General features: G+C 39.0%; 1 protein-coding gene across 1 annotated transcript; it reads right to left on the reverse strand.

Annotated features, from left to right (window-relative positions):
- Nucleotides 1-1105: 1105 nt before the first annotated feature.
- On the reverse strand, nucleotides 1106-13209 carry adgrl4 (adhesion G protein-coupled receptor L4). Its single transcript, XM_026143091.2, has 16 exons — nucleotides 13057-13209; nucleotides 12541-12690; nucleotides 9947-10096; nucleotides 9486-9635; nucleotides 9027-9097; nucleotides 8129-8308; nucleotides 7531-7714; nucleotides 6601-6714; nucleotides 6317-6516; nucleotides 4651-4830; nucleotides 3777-3980; nucleotides 3277-3497; nucleotides 2709-2775; nucleotides 2516-2607; nucleotides 2142-2310; nucleotides 1106-1639 (listed from the first exon to the last, which is right to left on the reverse strand). Exons 1-16 carry the CDS (start codon nucleotides 13166-13168, stop codon nucleotides 1577-1579), a joined length of 2307 nt encoding a protein of 768 aa, XP_025998876.1. The 5' UTR covers nucleotides 13169-13209; the 3' UTR covers nucleotides 1106-1576.
- Between the last annotated feature and the right edge of the window lie 2762 nt (nucleotides 13210-15971).

Here is a 15971-nt window from a genome sequence, read left to right on the forward strand (position 1 = left end):
TATTTGGTATTCAGATAGGGGGCAGGTGTCAATAAGAATTTATTCTTCCTCCTGCTCCTTTCCATTCATGGGTGCAGTGCTATATTAATGGGAATGATGTTTGCGTGTCGGAAACGAAATTCTGTTGAACCATGTGTGAAACAAATAAACACAAACCTGATGTGTACTTATACGTTTCCCAGGGCAGTGCCTACTGTGTCACCAGTGAGAGCACCTTTACCATTTAGATGGTTATTTATTATTTCATTAAATAAATAAATAAATAAAGATGAAAAAACTCGCCCTACTATACTTCCTTTAATTAAGGAACTGCTGTTTTTTTTTCACTTTCACCTGTGCTTTATTATGCAGCCCCAGAGATTACCACATGCTCTTTTTAATAATGACATACAGTTTCTCAGATAGTCTGAGGACTGTTGGGTGGCTGTAGTAGACACACTGCTTTCTTGTTTGTTCAGTAATATAGGTATTGTAGGATATATCTTGCTAGCACCCTCCAATCAATAAATGTGTCCTATACATTAATAATTAACGCAATATACAGTGTTCCCTCCCCACTTCTGAAATGAACGAGCAGCATGAGAGCGTTTCCTGGCTCTATAAAATAGAGCACTTTCGTTTGTTTCACTCAAAAGTTTGAGGTTCAGTTTATTAGTAGAGTCATGACATATGCAAATGTACTAGCATGAAGACAATAATGAAATTTTTGGTAAATGTGTTTAATTGCTAGACCCCAGGCTGACGTTTCTTAACCTCATTAAAAGATCCCACAGCCTAGGAGACAGATAGTTAAGGAATGCTGTGTGCTGAGGAGATAACACATATTAATTCATTACAACATTTTTTTTTTCTTAACATGCAGATAAATAATGCAAAAATACTCTGAGTTTATGGAAGAACGAGTGTGCCTGATAATCTCCACTAGATGGGGCCATTGGCCTATCCAATTGTTACTGTGGCGCATGGACAGGACACACAGCCATTCATGTTGGACTTCCTGTCCACTTACCAGTGTGTTTATTTAGCAAAGAAGGCTGATGAATGCATTAACCAAGCCCAATGATTATTTTGCATTTCGGTTTAAAAGAAATGGGCAACAGAGAAGTTTTGCTTTGACACATTTATTTTAATAATTTACAATCAATTTCAAACAAAAGATGAGAACAAAGACGGACACGACATTGATTATTTGGAGTGTAATGCTTATAAAGGCACTAAGGTAAAGGTACTCAATTAAACTGAACATATGCAAACTATTTTTATTCTGTTGTTACTCTCACAAGAATTGCTTTTGTGTAAAAGGCAATGCAATTGTTTGGCTTTTTATGTACTTTATGGAACAAAACAAACAATCAAACAAAAAGTGTGCTGCATAATTATGATTCCAGTCTGTTAAAAAGCAAACAAGACATTTGAAACTACCACTGCTACATGTTCTAATTTATTAGACATCTGTACTAAAATCCTCCAACACCATTTTTCCCAAAAGTGGAAGCACGAGTCACAGGATATTAAAAAGCTGTACTATAGACTATTATTATACAAGTGCAGATGGTCTGGCTTTGGCTGCATTAATTCATCTTAGGCATTCAAAACAACAGGGGACATTTTTGAAAAGCCTGTAGTATTCGTCTTGAATCTGAAAAGACACACACACACAACAGAAATATGCTTTAGATATAATACAATGTATGTTTAATCCATACAGTGGTGAGCTGTGCCAGTGTTGTTAACATATTTACAGGGTTTTCATACATTTATAAACCTTCACTTGGATATTTTGTACTTTTAACTCTAATTTATATATTTCACAAGTATACTAGTTTGTGACCTGTCAAAACACTAACAGGAAAAGTTTCAGTCAGTTCATTAAATGTTTGATAGGGAAAGATTTATGCATCAATCTGACCACCTGGGGAGAGAGAAAACATGGCAAACCCAAACAAACTGAGCATATTCGGATGCTTAAATCCTAATCCAAAATGCACATTTGCTCACACACAGGTTTCTTTTTTCATATAGCCTTAATATCTTCACCTTAATATTCTCAGTTGACTATATAAAATGTGTTTTGTTGGGGTCTATTTGTTCTATTTGATTCAAAAAAGCAAAAAGCAAAAAACCCAAAAAGCTGATGTTACCTTTCTGGACAGCACACAGAGGAAGATGAAAATGAACATCCCTTGGAAGGCGTTGGTGATGGTGAACAAATAGGCAGTGAGGGTTGTCTCATTGAGAATGTGCAAGACTCCAAACGTCCAGGTGGCACCGAGCACAAACAGCAGAGCCAAGGCACCACGGGCACAGGACCTGAGAGGGAGATAGCACCGATTTAAACACCCTGCACATGGCTAAGCTCCTTTCTCAATCAACAAAGAACTCAGCTGTAATTTAATTCTGCAAAGGCACCACATGATACCCTAATAATCCACCAGATAAGGAACCTACAACTTGACTTTCTTTTTTTCCCCCTTCTTTTTTCCAACTTACTCAACGGGAGTAAAGATAATCCTACCTGATGTTTTCATAGTGGCTGATTTCAGGCTTTTTCACAGCAGTATGCCGGTATACCTTATAGATGATTACTCCAAAAGCCAAGAGATTAACCTTTAGTGGAAAAACAACAATCAAATGAATATCTGTTATTAAAAAAAATTACTTTACTTGCTTATTTGAACACATTCATGAGTCATGATGTATGATTTTACCAGGATGATCAAACATGCAGGTCCGATGAAGCTCCATATGAAGTGGTTTTCTGTGCTGAGCCAACACCTATGATGGAATAATATTTAATAACATTTTAATACATTTGATTCATATTTTAGCAAATTATGATTTCCACCTTAGTGTAAAATTCCCTGATGTTAATTATAATAATACTGTACATAAGCTTTCTTATCTTAGGATAAAACCCCTAAAACCCCCTAAAAAAAGCAATCAACGCGTCTTTTGCATAACTTATCTCTTGTCTTTTGTAATAGCATTTTACACTAATAAACAACAGGGCTACTATTTTAGGGTTTTTTTTTATCAAGCTCTCTGTGGTACCCAAAACATTTCAGAATTTATTTTCTGCCCCACGGCACAACCATCTTCAACTTCCTTCATGTCCCTCCAGGCCAAATTTAATCTATGTCCCCTTGTACTTATAATTAATGTAACTTGTTTATCTTGCTTCCTGAATGAGTTTGAAAAATGAAGAAGTCATTTTACGACCCTTTGTCTATCCACACATACATATATATAAAAAAGCTGCAAATATTGTCAGCTTACACTTTATCTGTGCCATAATACTTGGAGCCTAGTGTTGCGGAAATGGCCACCACTACCGCTGGGCTTCCATAGCCGAAAATATAAAAGTTACGGTGCAGAAAGCCTTTGTTGTAGATGACGCCAACCACTATTAAGTACAGATGGATGCCCTCGATGCACATCCAGGCAAAGGCCGCAAGGAAGAAGTAGTGCAGCAGCCCTGCAATCACAGAGCAGAAAAGCTGCCAAGAAACAGACGGGAGAGAGAAAGACAGAGATTTTACAATTTTAGTTTAAATAAAACTGTGTTAAAAAAGTGGTACAGTATTCATATACTCTAAGTGTATTTTGCAATCTTTATTCAATGTGTATGTTGAGATGTACTGTTACTTTCTATTTTCATTTTCATAAAGTAAATTATCTGCAAGTCGAATAAGAACAGATTTACACCAGATTTAAAGCTGACAAACGGACAATATTTCATGATATTTCACGTTTCACTACGTCAAGGGCATCCTCACCTTATGCGTGTACATGTTGATTCCTACCAGGAAGATGAATTCGGCCATGAAGAGGCTACAGCACAGGTTCTTGTGGATGGTGGTTCTGGTGCTCTGAATTTCACTGAAGAACCAGAAGGTGAAGATGCACATGAACAAACAGATGAGCGAGATGATCATTCCCAGCTGGGTGATCCGGGTCAGGATGGTATAGTGGGCCACCAGCTGAGAAGCGAATGGAAAGGGAGGCGTTTCATTCACAGTTTCATGGAGCGCCGAGTTGTTGTCTTTTCTGCTTGGAATCATTTGGCATAACATAGGCACAGGCTGGGGTTACAGCAGCATGTTGTGCTTGGAGACGTTCTGGGGCGATACTGGTCCAAATATTATAGGCAAGTGGTTTGTTGTCAGTTTAAAAAAAAGTAACTTCCTCGTTGTTGGTGTGAAATTCACCAAACAATTTAAATTGGAATTGAAACCAACAATAAAGTGAGAGAAGGTTTCAAAAAGTAGTGGGTGGATAACTCTTATAGATGCCAAACATGTGCACTGAGTCACCTTGCCTCTAGGACCTGTTCAGACTTCCTCTGCATTTGGCTTTAGTTGATTTTTTATCTTTCTACTGTAAACAAAGCAGCGCTTTCAAAATATTTAGTAGAAATTTCCATCATCTTCACAGATAAATCCACATATTTAAATTTCTCAGCTAACAGGCGACTAATTGTCCACCAAGCAAATAATATATGACTTAAAAACAAGACAACATAGTGTTTATTTTGCATGAAATGAAATTTCTCCCTCAGTAACCGTGGAAACATTGGTGAAAAAAGCTGTTAAAAAACTCCTTGATCTTGCTCCATATTTCACTGTTGTAATTTAGTGTATGCTCACTCACGTTGGCTCGCCCAGAGGACATGAGGATAGCAAAGTGTGTGAGGTGATTGCAGGAGCAAGTGGTCGCATTGCTGTTGACGTGGACTGTCTTGCAGCCGTGAGTGGCCCACCGGCCCTGCAGGCTATCCGCCTCGTACTCCCAGAAGGCGCACTTCGTCACATCAGCTTTAGTGTCTATGGGCTTCAGGGGATGGAGAGGAACAAAGACTGTTAACTGTGGAGTTATTATTAGTTTTTGCAGCTCGCTGCTTTGGGATAACAAATCAATAGGGGCTTAAACTGATCCCAGAGCTGGTCTCATCAAAACAGCTGTGAGAAATCAGCACAGCCCATCGAAGGTCTGTTGTTCTGTTATTGATTCTAACACTATTTATGAGCTTTGCTTTTTCCAAGTTTTCACGTTAATATTGCCATTGACATGCAAGAGCACAGAAAATAAATGTAATGGGAAGATCATTAATCACTGGCACATGAGCTTTTTTGCTGGGCTCACTGGGCCTATTCTAAATGATTATGTATCAAATATATATATTTTACAATGATATAATATATTGATATAATGATTTTACTTTTTTTTATATGTTTTAATGATCCTAAAAGAAAATACCAGGACAATATGTTTGTATATCAACGTTTAAAATTGTGTATTTTATACTCTCAAAGTCCTTACTTAAAAACTTAAAAGGTGCAGGCAAGAAAAAAGCATCCCGTGCATCACAGGAGAAAAAAAAATCTGCTTCAGTAGTAAAAAGTATCTGCACAAAAAAGGGGCCCAAATTATTGATTGTTGCTCTTCAAAGAAGGCAGTTCACAGAGAATTTTCACGGCTCGAAAATAAATCAACTCATCCTTTGTTAGCCTTAATACTCAAGGGAGCAACAAAAATAATGATTTTACTTTTTCATACATTTTAATTATCCTAAAAGAAAACACCAGTACATTAATTTTTAGGGCTGTTTATCTCATTACCCACGTTTTTCCATAATCTCGTCACGTTTCCTCAGCTATTCCCTTTAAATGAAAGGTCATTGCCGAAATACACGGTGCGAAATCTTAAAATTTCATAAAAACTTTACACAAAGCGCTAACTGTTCCTCCCATGTGAGTTTGTTCAAATTTGACTTTAATGGAAACTCTGGCAGTTATCAGGTTACTGCCAGACCCAATCTGGGACTGAGGAAGCTATTTCTCACAACAAAAGCACAACGCCCCAGTCTGACAAGGATATATATGATGAGATACTGACGAGAGAACTGAACAAGATCCTATTAGCTAATGTTGATAAATGACTCGTTTGCAGAATAGAAAGTTTAGCTGTAAGTTTAAAGTGGCACAAAAGTGAGCAGCAATGTTTGTTTTTAACGCCGTATTTAGCTTGTTTATCACACGACGCTTCGAAATGAAAAACCTTGAGTAACATAAACTATTTTGAATCGCTGCTCTTAATTTACCCTGATCAAATTGAGCAAAAGGATTAGACTGAATTTATATAGAGAATAAAAATGAATGAAAATCTCTAGTAATCGCTTCCCTTAAGAAAAGCTGCAGTCATGTGTAGAGGAGCAGCGACTTTCTGAAACAGTATATGTTTTGACATTACATTCTACAAATGCAGAAGTAAAAAAGCAAACAATGTAGCCTGCCTCAGCACTCTGTGCAGTCTGTACCTCACTGTGTCTCAGAGTGAAGGTGACATGGTCAAGTTGGTAAACGTCAGCAGGTTTGACGGCTGCTGCAATGACTTGGGAGTTGACAGTGATTTCCCCCGTCCCTGCATACCGCGAGTAGTCAGTGACACCTGGGTCGCTGCTCGGCTTCAGGATGTCACTGATGCTGTCATATCGCACAAACACCACTGACACGCTTCCTGAGGAAAAAAAAAATTTATACAAACTTTTCTTTTTGGCACAGATTGCATCTGATTTTCCTTTTAGGCTTTAAGCTACTTTACCATTTCGGTCTTCTTCTGGTCTCACTTTCAGTGTTAGATTTATATGATCTCCTCCCATGGAAGCAGACAGTTTGGCTTTTGTGTGATGAGCCTCGAAGGTGAAGAGTTTCACTTCTGCGGTTGAGGATAAAAAAAAAAAGAGGTCAGGGATAACCCTCTCCATTTCAAAGCCTCGCCAAACTGGAGAGCTGAGCCCAGTGATAGTTACTGAGTCTTATCAGGCACACTGTAACTATCACTGCTGTTCAAACACCAATCAAAATAAACCAAATCATAACACACTGTAAGGAAAGCTATTTGGGACACAGAAAAGAAGAAACTAAAAGCTAAAGTGGATGAAAATGTTATTTGGCTCTAAAAAGAGATTACGACTTGGAAGAATAGCTCTCTGCTGAAACAGAAAAAAGGAGACAGATCCAAAGCAACCACAAGCACACAAAAGGAGGACAGATATTAAATAAATAAATAAAAAAGAACCCGTACCCCCCAAAAAATATTCAACATTGCACGAGGGTGAAGTTTCACTTTCTCGAAAATAAAACAGTGAAATGAAGCCATGAGGTTCAAGATTATAAATAAATAGTATTTAAATAATTTGATGACCGACTGAAAATTCAAATAAAATAATAATAACGGGCAACACCTACTATTATACTACCATATCGAATTAATACATATGCTGTATTAAAATTCATATTATCTTTTTCATAACTGCCTTTTGTGTATTTTGATACCTTTAGTAATTTTTTTCTGTGTTTTTGAACCGCTCATTGAATTTTAGGGTGAATTAATTCATGGCATTCATTTATGTTTACAGATGATTTTTTTTAAACAGTGAAACTTCTAAGCAAACGTAGGAGCGCCCTGTCTGGTTTTAAAGCAAATAAAGGAATTAAATGCATCACAGTGACAATTAACTGAAAGCCTCACCCATATCTGTAGCTTTGATTTCAAGCTCTGTTGGAGTTTTGTAATTGCTGGCCAAAGACAGAGCGCTTTCTTCAACAACATGCAGCAGCTTGGTGATGGTATGCTCACGACGTTCTTCTTTCATTCTGGTCCAAGCCACCAGTTCATCCTTCTCCACCAGGTTGTTTACTGCATTTACTAATTTCTGTTTGAAAAGATTTGCTTCGAGTATAACATGTGCACAATAATATAGCATGTAATGCATGTTATGTCTGCACTGCAATATGCTTCCAATTAGGTATGATTAGAATGGGATGTTTACGTCAGTTTGGCTGTTTTTGGCCTTTCATTAAATACAAGCAGCAGCTACACTGTGTTTAAAAAATTATTGGTTAATGGGTAATTTTGCTGTCAGCTTTGGGACAACAACAAAATAATAAGTGCTAATAATAAAAATGACACATTAGCAGAAAGTAATAGTATCTCCAAGGCGTAACTGTTAAGAAGGCAATGGGCTGCAACCAGTGCCACTTTTTCTTAAACCAGTTCAAAGCATAGCTGCACTTCAGGCAGACTTCCAACTGTTGACTGAGAAACAAGAATGGTAAACAAAGATTACTGAGAGAGTTGAGTTGATGGCAGATGGTTTGACAGCGTAATCCTTCTCTGCGGCACCCAGTGTTGATGCGGATCTACTCAAGGCCTCAACATATGCAATCACTTCCACTGAAGTAAGTTCACCAGACGTCTGCTTGGCAATTTCTTTCAGTAGACTTTGGGGCTCCGTGAGGTTGCTCATCTGGTGGCGGAGAAATGTTTAGATTGATAGATGTCCTTGTTATGTTTTTTTGGATCACAGCTGTGAAACGACCAAACTTTACATGAAAACGTGACGTATCCTATTCATCCTATTCACACGTGTGCACATATCTAATCACGTGAAGACTCTCTACAAAAGGCGGCAATTGTGTCAAGTGTTTTTACTACTTGAAAAGATGCTAAAAAATTTTCACGTACTCCTCTTAACTTCAAACTAATCACAGCTGCATGCAGTAAATCCCCAAATATGACCTTCAGAATTATTTTTATTTTATTTTTTGCTTTTCTTTATAAACATCAGTTCATGAACGACGGATTACACTCAGCTTCATTATCACGTTAGTGAGCCAGTTTTACATAAATCATCACCTAACCACACGCTAATTAAATCTCTCCCATTCTCCTGTAACAAGGAACACAAAATGTGCTACATGACATCCATTAACTGGTCCTGCTATAACTTTACTCTCCAGTAGGGGGCAGGACTCCAAACCGAAACTGCTGATTGAAACTGCAGGTTGTGTTTGGATCATAGCGGCTGGTGTTGCATATCCTTGTTATCATACAATCTCGAGTCATTTCAGCCGTTTTCCTATTCCACCCTCTGTTTGTCTTACTTCTCGCCAACAGAGGGCAGCATCATCTTATCCTTTCTTTTTTACCCCGTTTGGTTAAAATTGTGAGAAAGGAGTACTCACAGATTCCAATGTTCTGTTGACAACCTGCGTCACGCAGCCGGTGTTGTCATGGCAGTATTTCTGGGGATGCTCTGGAAAACAAACAGTTTGCAAAAGCGCATCTTTAATTCACTACCATGACTTGGCCAGTCTGCCTTTCATTTAGAAAAAAACAGCAGCTCTCTTTATCATCAACTTTACTTAAAACATCAAACAATTCAGTATTGCACTGTTCACTCGATGTATTGCATCGAGCGAACAGTGCACACACACACACACACACACACACACACACACAATAATGGATGTGTCTGGGTTGTGTGTAGATGTGTAAAAGCAAGTAAAAAAAAAGAAAGATGAAAAAAGATGTATGTCCTTGAATGTAAGGATCAGTGTGTGTGTGTGTGTGTGTGTGTGTGTGTGTGTGTGTGTGTGTGTGTGTGTGTGTGTGTGTGTGTGCTCTTCCATCCTCATACCGACCTTTACATCTAACTTTGCTCTCTGGATGAAAGTGCTTAGGGCCTGAAGTCAGGATGTAATCACGCTGACAGGTGCAATTGAAAGATCCATTTGTATTATGGCAGTCTGAGTTTGGTCCACAGACCTGTTCTGACTCGCACTCATCAATATCTGAAAGATGCAAATGAAGAGTTCAGCTTCAATTAAAGCAAAGCAGTTTGATGTTCCCTTACGTTGGCTGCTCGCTGACAAAGTTAATGCAGTTACAGATGTTTGTCTAGGCAGCATTCCTACCTCAAAATAAGAATTGGTTGGTTTTTTTAAATACAAATATGTGACCAGCAGTTCTTGCACGCATGTTACACATTAATAACTCATTCTCATGACCTCGTTAAACTTTATAACTCTTTATAACTCTTTATGATACTGATCAAAACAAAGTTTGGTATATTTAAATCCTGAACAGGTCAACCAGACGTTACCGATGCAGTCAGTGCCATCGTTGGGCAGGAACTCGTCCCGTCCTGTCGATTTGTATCCAGAGACACATTTACAGTAGTAGCTGCCCACTGTGTTGGTACACTGGCCCCTGTCCCCACAGATATTAGTCACGTTCTGGCACTCGTCATCATCTGTGGTGAGGAAATGGAAATACAAACGCTAAAATGAGCTCAAAATCTTTCATCCTCAATAAGCAAAGTAGATTCAGCTTGTTACTCTGTTACTCATGGAGTGGGTAAACCAGCTGGTTAACAGATGACCTAGAACAAAGATGAAAGGAGTTTGATGTAGTTTGCATTTTTGCTTTGCATTAAAATTCATGTTTTTTTGTTTGTTTTTTTACAAATTAAAAGTTACAGCATTTTGAAAAAGGCTACTTTTTATTCTTAAACTGTTACAATATCATATTTCCATCTTGTCTCAGCAGATTCATTTCCTGTCCAGGTTTGTGTTGAGGCTGAAATGCATTTTACTCTAATGAGAAATGAATCAACAATAAATCAGTTCTTCTTTGAATGTGCAGCATTAATTTAAAAATCACTGAAATACTCAGACTCAGTTACTTTTTGAAAATGAAATCTTAATTTAATCCTCCATGATTAACCATATGCTATGCAAAGTGTTCTCTAAGTTTTTGACTCAAAATGTCACAAAAATAATACAAAAATTACTACAAAGACAGCATTTTTGGAAATTTCAAGAACCAACTTGAACTTATGCATTTGCCCCTAAATTTGTTGAAATTGTACTGGATGGAGAGAAAAAAGCAACCCATTTTTCATATCAATTTATATATTAAACCATAAAACTCAACATAACATCTTCCCAGATCCTTTTTAGTATCATTGTTGTTGAGTTACTTTGAGCGCATGTTAACACAAGTACACTCTGAAGTTTGATCCATGATTGCTGTTTCAGGAATGCCCAAATGTGATCGTGATCCTGAAGGCTGTGGTGTGGATGAGCTGATGAAGCTCAGAGATGTTAGTCTTCTTTTGATTAAAGCCTTGGCTGGGTGTAACTTGCACGCAGTTTAAATAGTTCACATTTGTGACTGATTTGCAGTTGTTTGCCTGTGTTTGATTTCATGGAAGTCAAATTACCTAAAATATTTTGCTTTCCAGGCTAACCGAGCACTGCTGAAGATGCTGCTTCATTATAGAAAATGCTGTTCCAGCTTTTTTTTTTACTTCCAAACACACCTTCCGCCCCTTGTTGACAAGGACCTGCTAAGACTTTCCACTGTTGTTTTTACTTGTCGACGTATGATGGACACTCTGCTCTTCCTCTCCTCTGTACCTTTGGCACACAATCTGTCCGGTAAGGGAAATCCTCTGCTTCAGCGAGAAAGGTGACCATAGTCAGAGAGGAAATACTCCCATAGCACATGTGATCCTTTATCTGTCATCCTCACAGACTTTTCACCCACATACTTCATGATTCACTTGAATGTCCTGTTTTTATGGATCCATTTTACCCTCCTATCATCACTTACTTCTTAAAAGTTAAAGATGACCCTTTTCTTCCTGTTTGTGTGAAATCTACAATTGTTGTTTGTTTCATGTGAATTTTCCAAACAGTTTTGGTAAAAATGCAGATTTAATAAAGCATGAGCAGACACAGTCTGAAATGCTCTTGCTAGTTAATATTGTCCTAATTTTACGTCTCTGGCTTCAGTGTAACCTTAACAACAAAAAAAACCCCTCTAACATTTTCATTTACTTTTGGCCCTTGGGCTATGTAAGCGGTGATTGTGGTCAGATTTGGCCAGGAAACCAAAGGGGTTCCAGGAATTCTAAACAGCCCAGAAACATAACAGGACTAACAATGCCGACTGTAGGCGATGCAGGCCATTAAAATCCTTCTAATAAAGCTGTATCTGGACGTATGTTCCACTTCACACTGTTCCCTTGGTGAATAACTCTGTGGCAACTTTTTAGGCAAGAAAACTCTAAAAAACCTCCCCCCTAACTTTAGCTGTTTTAAGCCAGCACAGCGAGTCGATCATACACAAACAAACACGAGAAAACTAACTTCAAATGACTTACACAGACCTTAAGTTTTTTTCAGCCATTCCTTTTGCCTACGTTTTCTAAACTGGCCAGAGTTAAGCTGAATTACAATAATAAATCTTGTTTGCTTGCACACGAGCATCCTTAGGTCGCTAATTTGCTTCATGTCTGTGGACTATTTTGAGATAATCAGAGATAAATGGTTCCAGAAGAGAAAAGCTGCACAAGTCACAGTGATTTATACTGATAATATGACCATAGCAGTGCCTTGTTCCTCATTAAGTTTTGACACAAACGTTTTTGCCATCGAGAGCCGTCATAAGAAGCTTTAACCCACCCAGAGTTATATTTTTAACGCCTCACATCTATGCTCTGCTCCGTCAAGTGTAATGTTCTAAAAATGTTCAATTAGCCCGCTTGTTTCAAAACGTAGGCCTAATACTGTTGTTTACGACACGCAGTCACAGCAACAAAGGCTTCCTAAAATAGTCGAGGCTTCCACAGTCTCGCTGCGTGTGCTCTTTAATATAAAGGTTGATTTGTGTATGCGTGCGTGTAGTCACCATTGCAAAATGTCGTTCCGTCTCCGGTGTATCCGTGATTACAGTAGCAGGCCTTGTTTGATCCATTCAAGGTCTTACATGTTGCAAGTGTGTGACAAGAAACACAAATGTCAGAGGGGACGCATGGGCCCATCAGACTCGAGAGCCACGCTGCGTAGACACAAGAGACACACTGTGTATGTTTTAATTACACCACAACATTATTATTCCAAACCTTCCTGAAGACGTGTGATTATATAAAAAACAAAACATGTTAACCTCCAAATTCCTAAAAGTTGCAGAGTCAGTCATGCAATCCATCAAACTTCAACTTAAACCGAAAAGCAACACGTACCTGTCAAAAACCAGTTAAACCCCCCCAAAAGAAATAAAGTTGAAGAGAAAATTTATGTTAAACAAAACCACCTTTCCAAACTAATAATACTTGATAATGCGGACCCCTCTGAGGGACATACATTTAAAACAGTCTCCCAGTAAGACATCTGGTACCCGTCGAGTATAAATTAGCTCACGTACCTGTCAAAAGTACAAGTTTCATTGGTGACTTGAGCAAAGAATCCATACTTGCGCTGTGTCTGGATTTTACTTGATCGTAGACTGCAGTGGGCTGTCTGGTGACGTCGTTCATTTCCTTGCATCAGTTTTCCTGTTTCCTTAAACCTGGCCCTTCCTGTCCTGCTCTTTAATCTGCTTTGAAAAACACGCAGCTTGGTCGAGTCATCAGCCACACAGACACGTTTGCCTCCATTTTTCACTAAATATAAAAGGACTTTTAGTTGCATTGAGTCGCTTTTTCGTAGCGTTGCTGACACTTTGTCTTAGGTTGTCATTTTGGAGGCCTGCGTGCCATTGTTCTCACTTGACCACATACAGTAGGTTACGTAAACACAGGCCTAAACAACACCAGCTAACTTCATTGAAGGACGACCCCCTCCCTTCCGCAGGCGCTAGCACACAAATTCACACACGGACATTCCAGAGCTGTGTCTTCCACGTATCATCTTACACATGCTATCCTTTCCAAGACACACGTTACTAAACTTGAGATGCAGACTCTTTGGTGGTGTGTTTAATGCATCGGGGCTCCTGCTCTTGAGAAAACACAGTGAAAGGAAATGTTGATTGGCCAGTGTTGACTGGTTCTTATCAGTGGTCCCACTGCAATTTCTATTAACAGTCTTTCTTTTTGGACTTTCACTTAAAAAGGCCCGATTTTCCACGTTTCCTCTAAAACAGCGCAGATACCATTTTCCATTTATAGAGTTGTTGAAATACGCTCCAGTTGGCTATTGTTCACTTTGTTATACACGTTGGATTTCTATGAGCACTGCCAGACTAATTGTCATATTGTGTAAAATGGTAACATAAACAGGTCATTGAATGAAGCTACATTTCGAGTTTGTCTTTGGAGAGAAGTGATTAAGCAACACATTGTATCGCAGGTTCTTTGACTGTCATGGAGCAGTGACCCCTTTCTTGCGTGAGGGAAATGAGCGGGGCCGAAGGTTATTTGGTGCGTGTGGGCCACTGACCTACACAAAATGTCTTCACTTGGAGTTGCTCATTTCAAATGCAGATATTTTCAGTGGCGCCTTTTCACCTCACCCATGAACATCGGCCCTCAGAATTGCTGTTTTAAGGTGGAATTGAACTAGCAGTGCTGCTCCAGAACAGGTGAATTAAAATGTGATGCAGTGACAATGGTTCCAAAAAGAAAAGTGGCCATTCAGGTGTCTGAGGTCTTTTCAAAATACCCTCTACTTTTTCAGCACACAAACTCATTCAGTGATGAATAGTTTCACTTGGAAGATAAGTTCTTTGTTGACTGTATTGCAGTCTGTGGAGGCGGTTTGAATTGCTTAGGCAAGGCGTTTAGCAGCTGCTTTGAATGACACCATTAGAATCGCTCTGCATTACTGTCCTGGGAAAGGGCTTGGTGAAAACCACATCTGAATGTCTCACTCTGACACTCTCCTAACGGTAAGGAAGGAAGTGATGTTGCCTCGAACAAACCTGGACTGATTGCACCCTTCCTCCTCCGCTTTTTTGTCTCAGGAAATCTCTCATTTAGTAAGAAACTCAGTAAGCCCACAGGAGCTTGGTTGCTCCACAATGACATTGTAAAAAAGACATCTAAGAGAAAAGAGCTCTTCAAATGTGTCAAGGCAGTCTTGTGTAAATGTTTCCTCCTTTCCTTTCCTCTCTCATGGATATGGAAATTTTGACTCTACGGTTGTGGTATTTTGCACGGCTTTCTGTGTGTGTGCAAGTGTGAGCAAATGAAGAGTGTTGTTTGTGCCATTGGGGATACTGAGATTTGCAATACGAAGAAGGGTGAAGAATCTATTTTGATACTTCTCATAGATATCTGTTCTGATGCTGGCCGTATGTTCAGCCATGATGGGAGGACTGAACGCTGGGGCACAGATGGCAGCAACTGTCTCATAAACTTGGAGCTCTTGAATATTTCAGGACATGGCGTTGGAGAGACAAAGTACGCCCTCTGTTTGAGTTCAGAGCTACCAGCTGCTGTGTGGAGAACCCTCTAGAACGTACACTGAAGGCACATATAGGTGGCACTACTTAATAAAAAGAGCCTAGAAAAATATGACCATGATAAGAATTTAAAAAATAACCTGTTGCTATTTTGACGACTGTCACCAATGCCTCGAGTTACCAGCTGCAGCACAATTATTTGATGCACTGAGATTGAGTTTGGGCTCATCAAGCACTAAAGTAAGTTTTCTTCTGGTTCAAATTTTCCATTTATTTTGGGCAGCTTTTGGTCAGGGGTAGATAAGAGGATCAAGAATATCCTCTTAAGTGGACCAATCGCCACAATTTCAGAAACTATTTGGTTGACCAGAAAAAAAGAAACCTTAAATTATTTTAGTCTGCTTAGATGTTTCAATCAATCCTTGTGCAGACTAGAAACTCTCTCTTACAAACTCATTAAATCTTAATTCATGTAGCAGGATTATGCACACCATGGAACAGGGATAGGTATTGAAAACCGGTTCTCAACAAGAACCGGTTCCCACTGTTTCAATTCCTTGGAATTGTTTGCCATTTTTGCAAACGATTCCCTTATCGATTCCAGTCGCCCCGAATAACGTCACCGCGTTATTCCTGCTACGTACCTGGCAGGAAGTTTGATTATACTTTACGAGAACGGATGACAACAGGGCAACTTGCAATACTTGCAAAGTAGATATTTCATTTAAGGGAGGAAACACTACAAATATGCAAAAGCATTTGCTCACAAAACACACGATGACCTTAAATGAATGTCGTGTTTTTAATTCCGCTCGACTCGTGAATCTCAACCCAGCAGCAGCGGTAACGTTTGCGCGTCCTCTCCCGTTAATGCGGCAGGTAAATAATCAACTAACAGTGCATATTATGTTAGCGCGAGTTTGTGGTCAAAGGCT

The sequence above is a fragment of the Astatotilapia calliptera genome, chromosome 15 (genome assembly GCF_964374335.1).
Source record: "Astatotilapia calliptera chromosome 15, fAstCal68.1, whole genome shotgun sequence".
Classification (NCBI taxonomy): Eukaryota; Metazoa; Chordata; class Actinopteri; order Cichliformes; family Cichlidae; genus Astatotilapia; species Astatotilapia calliptera.

Bases quoted from the DNA above. Each gene is read 5' to 3' on its own strand.
- adgrl4 (XM_026143091.2), bottom strand. From the start codon at position 13,168: ATGAACGACGTCACCAGACAGCCCACTGCAGTCTACGATCAAGTAAAA. The intron at 3,981-4,650 runs GTGAGTGAGCAT...TTCGCTTCTCAG, and splicing joins TGTCCTCTGGGCGAGCCAAC to CTGGTGGCCCACTATACCAT. The intron at 1,640-2,141 runs GTAACATCAGCT...GTGTCTTTTCAG, and splicing joins TCTGTGTGCTGTCCAGAAAG to ATTCAAGACGAATACTACAG.